The 16299-nt window shown below is 43.7% G+C and overlaps 1 protein-coding gene across 1 annotated transcript; it reads right to left on the reverse strand.

Annotated features, from left to right (window-relative positions):
- Window positions 1–359: 359 nt before the first annotated feature.
- LOC143614104 (uncharacterized) lies at window positions 360–4335 on the reverse strand. The gene is made up of 2 exons (XM_077087629.1): window positions 3012–4335; window positions 360–547 (listed from the first exon to the last, which is right to left on the reverse strand). The coding sequence occupies exons 1-2, from the start codon at window positions 4333–4335 to the stop codon at window positions 360–362; spliced, it is 1512 nt and encodes a 503-aa protein (XP_076943744.1).
- Between the last annotated feature and the right edge of the window lie 11964 nt (window positions 4336–16299).

Here is a 16299-nt window from a genome sequence, read left to right on the forward strand (position 1 = left end):
CTAGTCTGTGGGTGGTAGGCAGTCGCAAGCCAATGCGTGACCCCATAGCGTTGCAACGCCTTTTCCATCTGCGCGTTGCAGAAGTGGGTACCTCGATCGCTGATCAAGGATTTAGGTACACCAAAACGAGAGAAATTTTTTTTCAGAAATCTCATTGCAACTCGGGCGTCATTAGTGGGCAAGGTTTTGACCTCGACCCACTTGGAAACGTAATCAACTGCCACAAGTATGTACTTGTTCCCTCTAGAAGACGGGAACGGGCCCATAAAATCAATACCCCAGATGTCAAAAACCTCGCAAACCTGAATAGCATTCTGGGGCATCTCATTTCGGGATGAGATGTTACCGACACGCTGGCATCAGTCACAGCTTTTAACGAACGCATGAGCATCTTTGAAAATCGAAGGCCAATAGAATCTAGAATCGAAAACCTTCTTAGCAGTAAGAACAGCACCATGGTGACCTCCTGTCGGTCCCTCATGACAGTGGCTCAGAATTCGCCACCCTTCTTCAACATCCACACATCTCCTTACAAGCTGATCGACACCTATACGAAAAAAAATGGGTCGTCCTAGATGTAGAACTTTACGTCAGCAAAAAATTTCTTCTTTTGCTGGTAAGACATCCTCCTAGGGAGGGAACCATCGACGAGGAAGTTCGCGATATCAGCAAACCACGGATAGCCGTCATCCTGGGCTTTGTAAAACATGAGATTCTCTATCGGGAAATGGTCATTGATGATGACCCCGGCATCTCCAATCTCGGCTCTCTCAAGACGTGACAAGTGATCGGCCGCTACATTCTCGGCCCCTTTTTTTTATCAAGGATTTCGATATCAAACTCCTGAAGCAGCAAGAACCATCGGATAAGACGAGGCATAGCGTCCTGCTTGCTGAAAAGATAACGAATGGCAGCATGATCCGTGTAGAGGACTGTTTTGGACAGAACAAGATAGGACCTAAACTTATCAAATGCAAACACCACAGCTAACAACTCTTTCTCGGTGGTGGTGTAATTCTCCTGGGCACTATTTAGGGTTTGACTAGCATAGTAAATTGGGTGAAAGTGCTTCTCCTTCCGCTGTCCAAGCACTGCTCCAACGGCATAGTCGCTCACGTCGCACATCAATTCGAATGGCAAAGACCAGTCGGGAGCAATCATGATCGGGGCGTTAACGAGTTTGTCCTTTAGAATATCAAACGCCTCGATACACTGTTCAGAGAAAACAAATGGAGCGTCTTTCTCTAGTAGCTTGGTCATCGGTCTCACGATTTTCGAGAAATCTTTAATGAATCGGCGATAGAAACCAGCATGACCTAAGAAGCTACGGATGGATCTTACAGAAGTGGGCGGGGGAAGATTAGAAATGGTTTCAATCTTAGCTCGATCGACCTCGATCCCCGCACTCGATATCCTATGTCCTAGGACGATTCCCTCGCGTACCATGAAGTGACACTTCTCCCAGTTGAGGACTAGGTTGGTATCGACGCAACGAGCCATCATATTATCAAGGTTGGTGAGACAATGATCGAAAGAATTCCCGAAGACAGAAAAATCATCCATGAAGACCTCCATGGAATCCTCGATCATGTCGTGAAAGATCGCCACCATACATCGCTGGAAAGTAGCTGGAGCGTTAAAGAGTCCAAAGGGCATGCGTTTATAGGCAAACGTGCCGTAGGGGCAGGTGAATGTGGTTTTCTCCTGATCATCGGGAGAGATCGAGATTTGGAAATACCCGGAGAAACCATCCAGAAAGTAGTAGTACTGCTGACCCGCCAAACGCTCAAGCATCTGATCAATGAAGGGTAGAGGAAAGTGATCTTTCCTAGTGGCATCGTTCAGTCTGCGGTAGTCGATTCAAACTCTCCAACCGGTCACGGTCCTAGTGGGAATAAGTTCGTTCCTTTCATTGGTGACGACAGTCATGCCACCCTTCTTGGGAACCACTTGGACCGGACTCACCCAGGCGCTATCAGAGATGGGAAAAATGATTCCCGCATCAAGGAGTTTGATGATTTCTTTCTTAACGACCTCTAACATTTTCGGATTAAGCCTCCGTTGAGGCTGAACGACGGATTTGAAATTATCCTCCATGAGGATTTTATGAGTGCAGAATGTGGGATTAATCCCTTTGATGTCGATAATCTTCCATGCTATCGCCTCCTTATGTGCTTTCAGCACCTTCAACAACTTCAATTTCTCGACCTCCGTCAAGGCAGACGCGATGATGACGGGTAACTTCCTCTCCTCGTCCAAAAATGTATACTCCAGATGATCGGCTAGATCCTTAAGTTCTAAAGAAGGAGGAGGGCTCTCAACAGAGGGTCAGTCCCTCGGATCGTCTCGCATGATCTCAACAGCTGACTCTGAATATAGGGATGGTGACACGGTGTCATCCATCAATGGTGGAGCGGTCATGGCAACCATCTCGACCTCTGAAATCTCCCTATCGAGAATCTGTGGGTCCAAGGTAGGTCCTCCACAGATGTCAATGAAAAACTCCGGCACATGCGATACGATGGTGTCAACGAAATACAGGGAGTCGTCCGCCGACTTGGGGTGCTTGAGCGACTGTCTCACGTCAAAGGTGACGTTATCATCCCCAACTCTCAGAATCAGTTTGCCCTCACGGACGTCGATCAACGCCCGTGCGGTGGCAAGGAATGGTCTGCCTAAAATGAAAGGAATACTATCATCCTCATTCATATCTAGAATGACAAAGTCCACCGGGAAGATGAACTTGTCGATACGAACAAGCATGTTCTCGACCACCCCTCGTGGGTATTTCACGGAACGATCAGCAAGTTGGATACTCATTCGGGTTGGCCTCGGTTCGCCAAGACCTAACTTGCTGAACATAGAATACGGCATGAGATTGATGCTGGCCCCAAGGTCGGCCAAAGCATGTCGAACCGTATTGTCACCTAAGATGCAGGGAATTGTGAAAATCCCAGGATCGGCCATCTTTTCAGGCAACTTGATCTGCAACACTGCAGAGCACCAAGCACTTAACGGAATAGAAGAGACCTCAGCTAGCTTCTCATTATTGGAAAGAATATCCTTGAGGAATTTGGCATATTTGGGCATCTGAGTGAGTGCCTCAAGGAAGGGAATGTTTAGGTGAAGTTGTTTGAGAAGTTCAAGGAACTTGGAGTTTTGCTCCTCGTCTCTATTTGATCGGAGTCTCCCTAGATAAGGCAATTTAGTTTTGTAGACTCTCAAAGGTGGGTTTGATGATGATGAAGGTATATCGGCCGGCTTTGTACTCGCTGGAATAGTCTGCTGGTGTGCCTCGGCCGGAGGAGGCTCCATCTGGATCTCCTCATCCACCTGCTCCTCTTCATCGACATCAGAGGTGACAACTCTCGAAGGACCGGCCTCTCTTTCTCTTCTAGCACCTCTCCTAGTAGTCACTGCTTTGGCAAACCCTCTCGAATTTTTCTCGGTATTACTCGGTAGTGAACCTGGTGCACTCTCGGATAACTGGCTGGCGATCTCTCCGACGTGACGCTCAAGATTAGCTAGAGACGTGGTTTGGTTTTTCAACATAGCATCGTGTTCCGCAAATTTTGCCTCATTTGTCACTCGGTTCCTCTCATCTCGCTTCAGCAGCTCAGCCATCATCTCCTCCAGTGAGGCTTTCTTCTCCTCTCTCCCTGCTTGTTCCGAACTCTCCTGACCTGAACTCCCTTGCCCGAATAGATTCTCTCGACGCTGGTTTTGGTATTGGGCTTGGTAGCCACTGGCTTGTCCCCCACGATAGTTATTCTGATTTCTCCAGCCAGTGTTCCCGCCGAAGGCGGGGGTTTGATATCTCAAGGGGTTGTTGACGAAGTCAACTTCCTCCTGATTGCTACCCGACTTAACAGGACAGTCAATGGTTTCGTGACCCCCTCGGCAAACCTCACACTTCGAGACGCCCTTAACAGTAAGATCTCTAACGAGTTTGTTCAAAGCATCAATCTGCACCTGCATGCTAGTGTTCGAATCGACCTGAAGTACTCCTCTCGATGACGTGGAAGAATTTCTGCCCCCGTGCCCCTCGTAGCTCGCTGCTAGATCATAAAAAAGGACGACGCACTCATCGGGATCTTTTTTCTTAAGGAGGTTCCCATTAGCAGTTTGATTCAACATCTCTCTCACGTGCTGAGTGGCTCCATTGTAGAATTTCTCGATGAGCATCCACTTGTCTAAACCATGGTGAGGACAACTAAGAAGGAGGTCTTTGAATCTTTCCCAAACTTCCCCGAAAGACTCGTCGGACTTCATGCGGAAGGAACAAATCTCCTCACGGAGTCGAGCGGATTTAGATGGCGGAAAGAATTTGGTCATGAATCTCTCTTGAAGGCCCGCCCAAGTGGTGATGGATCCAGTAGGTAATGACTTCAGCCATTTGTAGGCTTTTCCGGTGAGTGAGAACGGAAAAATACGGAGATATATGGCTTCATCGTTCATGTTGCCGATATTGAAAGTTTCGCAGATTTGAACAAACATGTCGATGTGGTTTGAAGGATCTTCGCTCTCTAGCCCTTAGAATTGAAGTATGGTTTTGATGAGTTGCATGACGTGGGCAGGAATGGACCAGTCGCCAGCGGCGGCACCGTTCGGTAAAGTGATGCTTGAATGAGGATTCGTTGTCGGCCTACCATAGTCAGCTACTACTCGCCTAGGCGGTTGGTCACCCATGTTCCTATCCCTAGAAGATGCGGAAGAAATAGAAGTAAAAGAAGAATCAGAACCTGTCGGTGAAACAGAACGCTCTCTCTCGGGCTGGACTTTCTCGGTGTCGTCAGACGTTTCAAGCTTCGGCGGTCCTTATGAGCGGGTATGACGCATACGACTATAAAGAAAAACTACAATTAACTAAGCTAAAATGAAACTAAAAACAAATAAAAGCAAATAAGCAAATAAAAACGAAATAGGGAAGTCCCCAAACTCGGTTCGTTCTCTAATCGCCTCAAACCGTGTCCCCAGCAACGGCGCCAAAAACTTGATGTGCGAAAATATATATAAATAATAAACATAAATCACAACTAAGCTTTAAAAACCAAACAGTCTATCCTAGTTCACACAAACGGCAAGTGTACTGGTCGCTTATAGCAAAGATGAGGAAATTCCAGATATCGAACTCAAAGACACGTGAGAACGGTTCAGATTATAAACCCTAATCCAAGTCCTACCTTAAAAGAATTATAATTGATTTTATTATTTTATTATTTTATTTTAATTTATTTAACTAACTTAACTTAACAAAACTAACAAGAAAACTTAACGGCACTAAACGAGGTTTTAACAAATGTGGAGAAACGACTACCTAGGCAAGAATCCTATTGACGGTTCAATGGCTAATGGAATTAACTAATCACACGACACCAGGATCTTAATATAATTAACTAAGACTTATTAAAGTTCGCTAGATCACTTTTCTTTGTGCCACCGCCGCCTTTTACCATTGGCGCGACGGTGCAAGGTAAGTTTTTTGAGTTCCCTGGTGGCAGCAGTGGCGGGTTTAGTGGTGGTTTGAGTGGCGGGGTATTAAATGTAGATATGGACCCCCGTGATTCCATGGAGGCAAATCAACTTTTTCGTCCTTGATGGAAGGTTACTTGCGGCGCCAATTTTGAAGACCCGTCCATTTGTACAGAATTTTTGGAACATGTTGTTCCTCCTGGTGAGCACATTGCTCGCAAGATCCAGCCTCGGGGTAGTCGTACTCTGACGCTACTTTTCATCAAGTCCAGGCTTTCTCTAGTTTTGCTGAATTGTTGCGCGAGAATCGCGCGCTTCACGAGGATAAGATTGAGGCGAATTCTCGGACAAGCGAGATGGAAAAACTGGTGAAAGATGCTGAGGCTGCCGTCTGGAAGGCGGGTAAAGAATCGTCAGAGCAACGCCAAGCTCTGATTGATGCTGAAGCAAAACTGGTGAAGGTTGAGGCAGATTTGGCGGAATCTTCCCGCGAGCGTGCTGCTCGTTATAAGGAGTTCGAGGCTGCTTGTAAAAAGTCTAACGCTGATCTTGCAGAGGCACGCAGCCGAGCTCTTTCCGCCAAGGAGACTTCCGCCAAACTCGAGAGTGAAAACGCTGCTTTCCGCAAGCGTATTGAAGAGTTGGAGGCGGAGGCTGAGTCAAGGAAGGCGGACGCGGGCAAGCTGGCTGACACATTGGTCTCTAATGAAGAGACTATTAAAGCTTTATCTACTGAATGTGCCGCCATAACCGCCGACCGCGATTGGCTGTTGAAACACGCCATCTGCAAGGTATGTTGTCAATACACTGATACTTGTATTTTTCGTTTTACTGATTTTTATTATGTAGGTTGCTCAACGCATCATCACTGATGATGACTTAACGCGGTGTGTTGGAGACCTTGTTACTGCATCCCGGCAACTTGGACATAAGATCGGCTTTCAGGATGTAGTGACGCATCTGCGTGACAATCTTCCTCCTGAAGCTTACATTCTTCACGCTATTGATGTGGAAGCTGAGTATGCCGCCGCCGAGGCAGAGTATGATGCTCTTACTTTTCCTATTCTTTCGACGGTTGCTGGGTATGCTAAGGAGGAAAATGGCGTGCAGCTGTTGAGGCAGCTGTTGGAGCCTTCGTTGGCTGGTCCATCTGCCACATCTGGTGGCGACCCCGGAGATAGCGCTGCTGCTGTTGACAAGTCCGGAAACAGTGTCAACGACGTTGACGAGGCTATCTTTGTTGTATAATTGTAACCTTTTCTTTTTTTTTTGTTCCGCGGGTATTGGTGCCTGCTTGTAATTTTTTGTATATATGAATGCAATGAACGTTTTATTTTGTGAAAATGCGGAGTATCGTTTCCATTCAAACTTGTTTGACCCTTAGCCTGTGTTTACAAATTTGGAATCGATTTACATATAACATCTTCGCGGTTGCGCTGCATTCCATGTTCTGGGAATTGGTGAGCCATCGAGTTGTATCAAGACATAGGCACCTTTCCCTAACACTTCCTTAATTTGATAAGGGCCTTCCCAGGAAGGCGCTAACTCGCCTTGCGCATGCGCTCTTGATGCCTCGTTGCTGCGAAGGACGTAATCTCTAGCATTGAACTCGCAGACTTTAACTTTTGCATCGTAGTATTTTTGTAGTTGGCGTTTGTAATTTTGCTCCCTAATTGCGGTCAACTCTCGACGCTCTTCTAGGAGCATTAAGTCTAGGCGTCTTTCCGCCTCATTGTCTTTTTGCACTGTTACTCTTGGTGATGAAACGCCGATTTCTGCAGGAATCATTGCCTCAGTATCATACGTTAGGCTGAACGGCGTTTCTGCATTGCTCGTATTCCTTTGGGTTTGTATGGCCCATAGGACATGGGGCAATTAATCAACCCATCCAGACTTGTGATTTTCCAACCTTTTCTTGATTCCGCCTACAATAGTTCTGTTGGCGCGTTCTACTTTACCATTTAATTGTGGGTGAGCGACGGAAGTGAACGTTTGCGTAACATTTATCTCTTTTAACCATCGATGGATGTGTTGATCCGCAAATTGTGTTCCAATATCACTAACCAGATTCATGGGTAGTCCGAAACGACAAATGATGAACTCCCATATGAATTCTTTAACGCTGGCTGCGTTTATTGTTGCTACTGGTTTTGCTTCTACCCATTTTGTGAAGTAATCAATTTCCATGATAAGGAACTTCACCCGCACGCTTCTGGAAATGGGCCCGTTATGTCAATTGCCCATTTCTGGAACGGCCAAGAGGCTGTTACAAGGATCATGGCATTCTTTGGGCGCAGGGTGTTTGGTGCGTGACGTTGACACGCGCTGCATTTCCTTAGTTCTTTTTCGGCATCTATATGAATACCCAACCAATAGTACCCCGTATTCATTATTTTGGCCACCACCATTCTTGGACCCGCATGTACACCACATATGCCTTCGTGAATTTCTCTCAACAGGTAATTTGCGTCTTGTGGGTCTACACATCTGAGAAGTGGTCCTAAGTACGATCGCCTGTATAGGATGCCATCTTGGATTGTGTAGTTCAGGGCTTTGTGGCGGATTTTTTGAGCTTCCGCTTTCTTTTCTGGCAAAATACCCCTTTCGAGGTAGTGGATGATCGATGTCATCCAATTTGTTTCAGCCGTTGAACATACAAAAATTTCTCTGTTCATTGTTGACGGTGTTTTTAGAACCTCTATGCGGACGTCTTTTGCAAATGTTCGAACCCGACCGACGCCAATTTGCTAAAGGCATCCGCCTGTTTGTTTTCGCTTCGTCTGATGTGCTTTACCTTGCATGTGGTGAAGGTCATCATTAGCATTTTGGCTTGTGCTAAGTATGATGCCATCTTGTCATCTATTGCATCATACGACCCTTCGATCTGGTTTGCTACTAGCATTGAATCTACATGTGCTTCTAAGTGTTGGGCCCCTAATTTTTTGGCGATTCTTAACCCTGCCAACAACGCTTCGTACTCCGCCTCATTGTTCGTACTCTTGAATTCTAGGCGAATTGCGTACGTGAAGTGTTGTCCCTCCGGGTTGGTTATTCTCAGGCCCGCGCCTGCACCTTCGTCATTAGAAGCACCGCCTGTGAACAATTTCCATACTTCATTTTTTCTTTGATCAACATGGGGTTCAATCTCCTTCTTACATTCTTCCTCTTTTTCTTGAGGAATTTCCGCGATGAAATCAGCCAAAACCTGGCCCTTAATCGCTGGCCTTAGTTTGTATTCGATAGCACGTTCTCCCAACTCTATTGCCCACTTTGCGAGTCTCCCGGACAATTCTGGCTTGCTCAGCACATTTTTTAAGCGAAAGTTGGTGAGAACATGTATTGGGTGGCATTGAAAGTACCTTCTCAAATGCCACGCTGTCTGAACCAGGGATAAGACCAGCTTTTCCAAGGTGGAGTATCTTGTTTCCGCATCTGCTAGGGTGCGACTTATGTAGTAAATGGGCGTTTGGACGCCATTTCTTTCCACCATCAAGACTGCGCTTACTGTTTTTTCTGATGCTGCTAAGTATACCAAAAGCGGTTCTCCAGCTTTAGGGGCTGTTAGCGTTGGTAGTTCTGCTAAGCGCGTTTTGATTTCTTGGAATGTTGTTTCTACTTCCTCTGTCCATCGGAACTGAGACTTCTTGAGGCAGTTTCTCAAGGTCGAGACGAATGGAAAAGATCTTTCGGCGTGGCGGGACAAAAATCTGTTCAGCGCGACTAATCGACCATTGAGTGTCTGTACTTGCTTGACAGATTTTGGTGAAGGCATTTTTTGCACGGCTTCCAATTTTTCTGGGTTGGCTTTGAAGCCACCATTTGTTACGATTACTTCCAGGAATTTTCCTTCTTCCATGCCGAAAGAATATTTTCCTGGGTTCAGCTTCATGCTAATCGACCTTAGGGTTTTGAAGGTCTCTTCGATATCTTTTAACATTGTTGCCTCCTTCTTGCTTTTGATGAACAAATCGTCCATGTAGACTTCCAAATTCTTTCCGATTTGGGGCTTGAATTCTTTATCCATCAACCGATGGTAGGTAGATCCGGCGTTTTTGAGGCCAAATGGCATCATTTTGTAACAATATGTCCCGCTGTTTGTTCTTAACGCCGTCTTGTCCTGGTCTTTTACCGCCATGTGGATCTGATGGTACCCTTTGTATGCGTCTAAAAAACATTTGAATTGAAAGGGTACCAACGCGTTTACTTTAAGATCAATTTCCGGCAACGGATAGTAGTCTTTTGGACATGCTTTGTTGAGATCTTTAAAGTCGATGTACATGCGCCATTGACCGTTTGCTTTGGGTACCATCACCGGGTTGGCTACCCATGTTTGGTATTGAATTTCCCGGATTATGCCCGCCTCTACCAGCTGTTGGACTTGTTCATCACAGGCTTTCGCTTGGTCTGGCCCCATTCTCCTATTTTTCTGTACTACTGGGACAAATGTTGAATTAACTTTTAATTCATGTTCCGCCTTGTTTCGCGGGACACCTGTCATGTCTGCTGGAGTCCAGGCGAAGACATCAATGCTTTTGAGTAACAGTCTTTTGAGTCCCGCCCGTGCTTCTTCGGAGATGGTCGGTCCAATGGTTATGCTTTGTTCGGGGAATTCTTTATTGAGCACCTATTTTTCTACTTCTCGAGTTTTGTTGGTTTTTAGTACCTTTTGGGGCGGTGTCTTTCTTTCCGCCATGTTGCATTCTTTGTTGGCGTATATCATTGCTATTCCTGTTGGGGTCGGTACTCCCAATATCCCATGGGCTGTTGAGGGGTTAGCGTTGAAATCGCCAATTGCTTCTCTTCCCAAAATTATGTCATAATGTGAGTGAGGTGTTTCCATTACTAGGAAGTCTACGTCTTCCGTTCGTGAATGAACTCCGTCACTCAACTCCATCTGGAACGTCAACTGGCCCAGCGGGTATTCAATACTTTGATTAAAACCCGCGATTGGAGCGTTAACTGGCGTTAGCTGCTTTTTATCTTTATCTTCCAGTAGGTCGAAACATTGACGATACATGATGTTAGACGTTGCCCCCGCGTCGATGAAAAAAAGCGGTGTTCGATATTGACCGAACACGGCTGTGATTACTAAAGACGCTTTCTTGTTTGCCCCTCCTTTTACTTTTGGGATGATGACTTGTTCTTCTTTCCAGGCCGCATATTCTATTTGCCTTCGTTTCTTGGAGTGGGCGTTGCCTGAAATCATGTTGGGGTGAAGGTCTTTAATTTTCTTTTATGGCCTTCCACCATCTCTTAGAGGTGGGCGCCTATATTTCCCTTTGATTCTTTTTACGAGGTGATCCAACTTTCCGTTTTTGACATACTCTTAAATGGCATCCTTTAGGTTAGAACATTGATTCGTTGTGTGCCCATGTTGTCCGTGGTAGTCACAATGGCTTTTCATATCTGTGTTCGGACCCTGCTTGATTGGTGCCGGTTTCTTTAATTGGATCCCCTCTGTATACATGATGTGTGCTGCGCTTTTTGTCAGCGGAGTCCATCTGGATGCGTTTGTCTGACCTTTCTGTTTGGCCTTGAACGGTTCATAAGCCGCATGTTCCTTTTCGTTATTCAGTCTTGACCATACAGAGGATATTTTCTTGCCTTGGCGGGCTCTGTTGATATCATTTCTGGCGTCGCTCTTTGCCAGTTCTTTCCCAAGATTTTTCTCCATCCGCGCGTATCTTTTGGCCGCGGTCATAACATCATCCCATCGTTGCGGCATGCCATCTCTGCTCGTAAGGTTCCGAATTAGGTCGTCACACTTTACGTTTTGGTGGAAGGCTGCCCGCAGCAATTCTTCTCTTACGCCGCCTATGTTCAGGCCTTCTTGGTTAAATCTGGTAATGAAATATTCCAGCGTTTCATTATCTTTTCTGACGACATTCAGAATGTCTGCTGGGTCACTGACGTGACGCCGTTGTTGGCTGAATTGTTGGGTGAATTTCTTGGCTAAGTCCTCCCAACTTACAATCTGCCCATCTGGTAACCTTTCGTACCATGCTCTGGCGGCTCCAACTAGTGTCAGTGTGAAAATGTGACACCATAGCGGCATGGTCCATCCTGACATTAGTCCAGCGGCTGTGAAGGTTTGCAAATGATCATCTGGATATAAGATGCCATCATATTGTCCGACCGTTGGCGGTATTTTTGGATTTTCTGGCAACTCTGCCTCAGCGATTCTCGTCACAAACTTTGATTTTCCAGCCGACATTGTTGGTCGGTATGGTTTGGAAAAATCTTCTGCTGCGTCTAGATGGTATTTTACCAGTTTCGTGGTATCCGGACCTCTCCAACTTTCTTCGTAGTCTGGATCGTCTAGGCGCGTGTCTTTTTCGAGACGTGACCGGTGTGACTTCTCACCCGCGTTTCTATTCTGTTGAGCAAGTGGTGACTTGGTTTTTGGTGTTTTTGTACGTAGCGGCATCGAATCTTCTTCATATTCTTCTTCATCGTTGCTACTAGAGGCTGTATCAAACAACACTCTAGGGTTCACAACGGCCATCATTTTTTCTTAGACTTTGTCCTTCAGTTTTTGTTGTTCGGCTTCCAACCAGGCCATTATGTCTGGTGGCATGATCGCTTTAGGGCGTGCCTTGGGTTTTTCCTTGTTTGTGATGGTTGGGTGAATGGTGGACGTGTTGACGACACCTTCCTCGGTACCAACAACATTCACGGTTTCGACATTTCCTTCTAGGTTGGTCTTTGGGTTTTGACCAACCTCTTTCGGTGTCGTCTTGCCACTCATCTGAGTCAAGAACGGAGTGATTGTTAACTGTTCTAGCTATATGCACGGATGGCGCCAATGAAGAAACACTAATCCACCCCTCAAGGTCTAACACCTTAGTTCGAGGGATTAAGATAAGTATTCCCCACGATGGGTTATAAAACTTTCTTAGGCACAGATGAGTATATCCTGCAAAACAGAACACTGTGAGCTCGTTACGAGGAATGAGGGGGGATTCTCTCGTAACCACCCTCCGGCGTGAGAATCAGTATTTGGTAGTATGGAATATATATTTAATGAATATGAGAGAGTATATCCTTTACCATTTGGAGATCCACTGGTATTTATAGCTGGAGGCGAGAGAGAAAGGGTGGTCAACCACGTTGTCACGTCCCTCCACCAATAACATTCTCCATTCGTGTGATTGTGGAGGTTGGTGGAAGTTGGTGGGCATCATGGCCTTTTGACAAGGACATTTCGTACTGTTTGTACTATCCCTTGTGGTTGCTCCATCCCTATTGGTTGGGTGCTTATTCCCATGTGGATTGTACCTTTTTTGTCCCATGCTTATGGGACCTTTGCGATACTATTCCCTAGGCGTTAAGGGATATGTATTGTTGTAAAGAACCACCCGGCGCATGGTGATTACTCTCGCCTTTAGTTCCTCCCAGCGCTTTGGTCGCGCTTAGTTTGGGTATTATACTTGTTAAATGGTGGGTTTGATACCCTACCTCTACACACACGTTTTCGATTTAGTTGTTGGTGCAATAAAATCTGAGTCAGGTTGAATCATGCCTAGCATTTCGAACTAGGGGTGTTCATCGGGTCAACCCGATCGGATTTTGGGTTAATCGGGTTGGGTTAGTCAGGTTTTACTTAATAAATATCTAACCCACCACCCGACCCTATTAAGGTTCGGGTTAGTCGGGTTTCGGGTTTGTCGGGTCGGGTTAGTCGGGTTAATCGGGTTAACCATGTTACTTTATAATTTTAAGTTGTTTTTTTGTGTTTGTAACTTGTAGGTTGCAAAATTTCTCATTCCACTCAATTTTTAATTTCTTTTACAAGTAATTGTCTTATAATTACATATATAGACTTGTAAACGAACCGAAAAGGACATGAAGAAAAACATGTCCATGTTCTTTCATTTAACTTTTAACGAACACGTTATCGAACAAATATTTGTGTTCATGTTCGTTAGTTAAAAACTAAACATGTTCATGTTCGTTTATGTTCGTTCATTTAAAATCTAAACGAAGAGTTCACGAACATAAATATACATAATTAAGCAAAGATAAACAAACATTAAGGAACATATATGTACATACTACATACATCATACATCATACATTAACGAACACAAAATACATTCACGAACATAAATGAACACAAACAAACAGATATAAAACATATTATGGTGATATAATTACTAAATGCAAATAATATTTAATAATTTCTATTAATATGTAAACGAACATGAATGAACGTAAACAAATTTAAATGAACAATCATAAACGAATGTTCATAAACATAGATGAACGAGTGAAACATGTGTTCATGTTCGTTCGTTTAATTATAAGAACACAACATAAATGAAATTTCCATTGAACGGTTCATGAACAAATAAAATAATTAACTCATCTATAAAGCTTACATTATTGCCTTTATAGTGCTTATTTCACCTTTTAATCATTGTAGTTAAAGTTAAGTATCACCGCTAATCGGGTTATTCGGGTTGACCTGAAACCCGAATTTTTTTTCCCCAAAAATGAACCCGAAACCCGTACCTATTAACTATTCGGGTTAACCCGAATAATACTTTTTGACCCTATTTAACCCGACCCGAATTTGTTTATTCGGGTTCCGGGTTCGGGTTAATCGGGTTTGGGTATTTTGGACACCCCTATGTCGGACTGTACTTGAGCTTAGATCCGACCGACAACGCATATGTTGGAGGTGTTATGTGATGGTCAACTAAAGTCAACTGTTAGTTAAAACTGTTACAATAAGGTTCAGGGGTATATTCTGTCAATATGCAGAAGTTACTTTCAAGAGGAAACAATATTAAGTCAAGTTGTCACATCTTGTGAACTTCAAGGGGGTAAAGTGTAAAAGTAGAAGAAAGTTTTGTTACAGAATAGATGGGTTCGTTATAAGCTGTTTCTAGGGTTACGTTGGTTCAGTTCTTGGTTTCAATTCTCTCTCAATATAGTATAGTTTTCATTGATTGTTAATTCATTAGTTTCGTTTCTTTTCATATTCAGAAAGCCCTAATCTGTTGATTATCAGTGCTCTTGTAATCTTTCTAATTCTGAGATTAATAATAGTTGTTCGTAATTGCATTCATCAATTTTGTTTCTATTCCGCTTGAAATTGATAACAAGTGGAATCAGAGCCTTGTTTCTCTTGATTACGAAGACGGTGTTCTTGATCTGATTGAAGGAATTGAAAGATGGTAAACGCGAAGTTTGATTTGGAGAAATTTGATGGAAAGAATGATTTCAGTTTGTGGAGGGTTAAGATGAGGGCATTATTGGTTCATCAGGGCATCTCCGATGCTTTGTTGGGAGAACCGAATATGCCAGACACGTTCACAGATCTAGAGAAGAAAGATATTTTAGAAAAGGCTCATAGTACGATTATCTTGAGTCTTGGCGATAGGGTTCTTCGAGAGGTGTCTAAAGAACTCACTGCTACTCGTGTTTGGGCAAAACTGGAATCTCTGTACATGACAAAGTCTCTTGCAAATCGTCTATATCTCAAGAAACGGTTATATACTTTTCAAATGTCATCTGGTAAGTCCTTAGAAGATCATACGGATGAATTTAATAAGTTGGTTTTGGATTTAGAGAATATAGAGGTTAAGTTAGAAGAAGAGGATCAGGCTATTATCTTCTTGACTTCTCTACTAACATCGTATGAACATTTTGTTGATACGTTGATGTATGGTAGAGAAACTTTGTCAATGGAAGAAGTCTTGGCCGCCTTGAATTCGAAGGAATTAAAAAAGAGAGGTGAAGTTAGAGATGATGGTGGTGATGGGTTATTTGTTAGAGGGAGGCCTGAACAAAGATTCTCAAGAACAAAGAATCAAACAAGATCGAAATCCAAGATTAAGAGAAGATGTTATGTTTGTAATTCTAATCAACACCTAAAGAAAGATTGTCAGAAAGAATGAAGAAAAAAGGAGAAAGGTAGTTCATCAAAAAGTCAGGTAAGTCAATCTGGTACTGATTTTTTGGATGGATATGAGACTGGTGATGTTTATATGGTGACGTCAAATTCGAAGTCTTGTTCTGAGTGGATAATGGACTCTGGGTGCTCCTATCATATGTCTCCTAATAAAATTTGTTTTAAGGAGATTGATATGAAAGATCTTGGTGTAGTTCAGTTAGGTGATAACAGCTCTTGTAAGATCATGGGTATTGGAACAGTTACTCTAAAGTTAGATAGTGGCACTAAGTTTGATCTAAAGAATGTGAGGTATATTCCTGATTTAAAAAGGAATTTAGTGTCATTAGGAACATTTGAAAGTGAAGGTTATACTGTTAGTTTGAGAAATGGTAAAGCCAAGGTGATTAATGGCTCATTAGTAGTGTTATCCGGATCAAGAAGGGGTAACAATATATATGTGCTAGATGGTGATGCATTGCAGGGGACTATTTCGGTTGCTGAGGGTAATAGTGTAATTTCAACAGAAATATGGCACAACAGGTTGGGTCATATTAGCAACCAGGGTTTATCCGAGTTAAAGAAACAGCAGGTGATAAAAAATTTGGGAAATTGTAATCTTGAGCAATGTGAACATTGTGTTCTGGGTAAGGCTAAAACGGTAAGTTTTTCTAAAAAAAAGCATAGTACTGAGGCCATTTTGGATTATGTACATGCTGATCTATGGGGCCTGCAAGAGTTACATCGCTAGGTGGAGCCAAGTATTTTCTGAGTATTATAGATGATTACTCAAAGAGAGTTTGGGTGTATATTCTTAAAAGCAAAGATGAAGCTTTTGAGAAATTTAAAGAATGGAAATCCTTGGTTGAGAATCAATCAGAAAAGAAGGTTAAGAAACTTAGAACTGATAATGGTTTGGAGTTTTGTAG

The sequence above is a fragment of the Bidens hawaiensis genome, unplaced genomic scaffold, assembly GCF_021521415.1.
Source record: "Bidens hawaiensis isolate Kalapana, Puna unplaced genomic scaffold, B.hawaiensis_p1.1 tig00039009_1, whole genome shotgun sequence".
NCBI lineage: Eukaryota > Viridiplantae > Streptophyta > Magnoliopsida > Asterales > Asteraceae > Bidens > Bidens hawaiensis.

Bases quoted from the DNA above. Each gene is read 5' to 3' on its own strand.
- LOC143614104 (XM_077087629.1), bottom strand. From the start codon at position 4,335: ATGACCAAATTCTTTCCGCCATCTAAATCCGCTCGACTCCGTGAGGAG. The intron at 548-3,011 runs GTGCTTGGTGCT...TTTTTCGTATAG, and splicing joins GGTCTCTTCTATTCCGTTAA to GTGTCGATCAGCTTGTAAGG.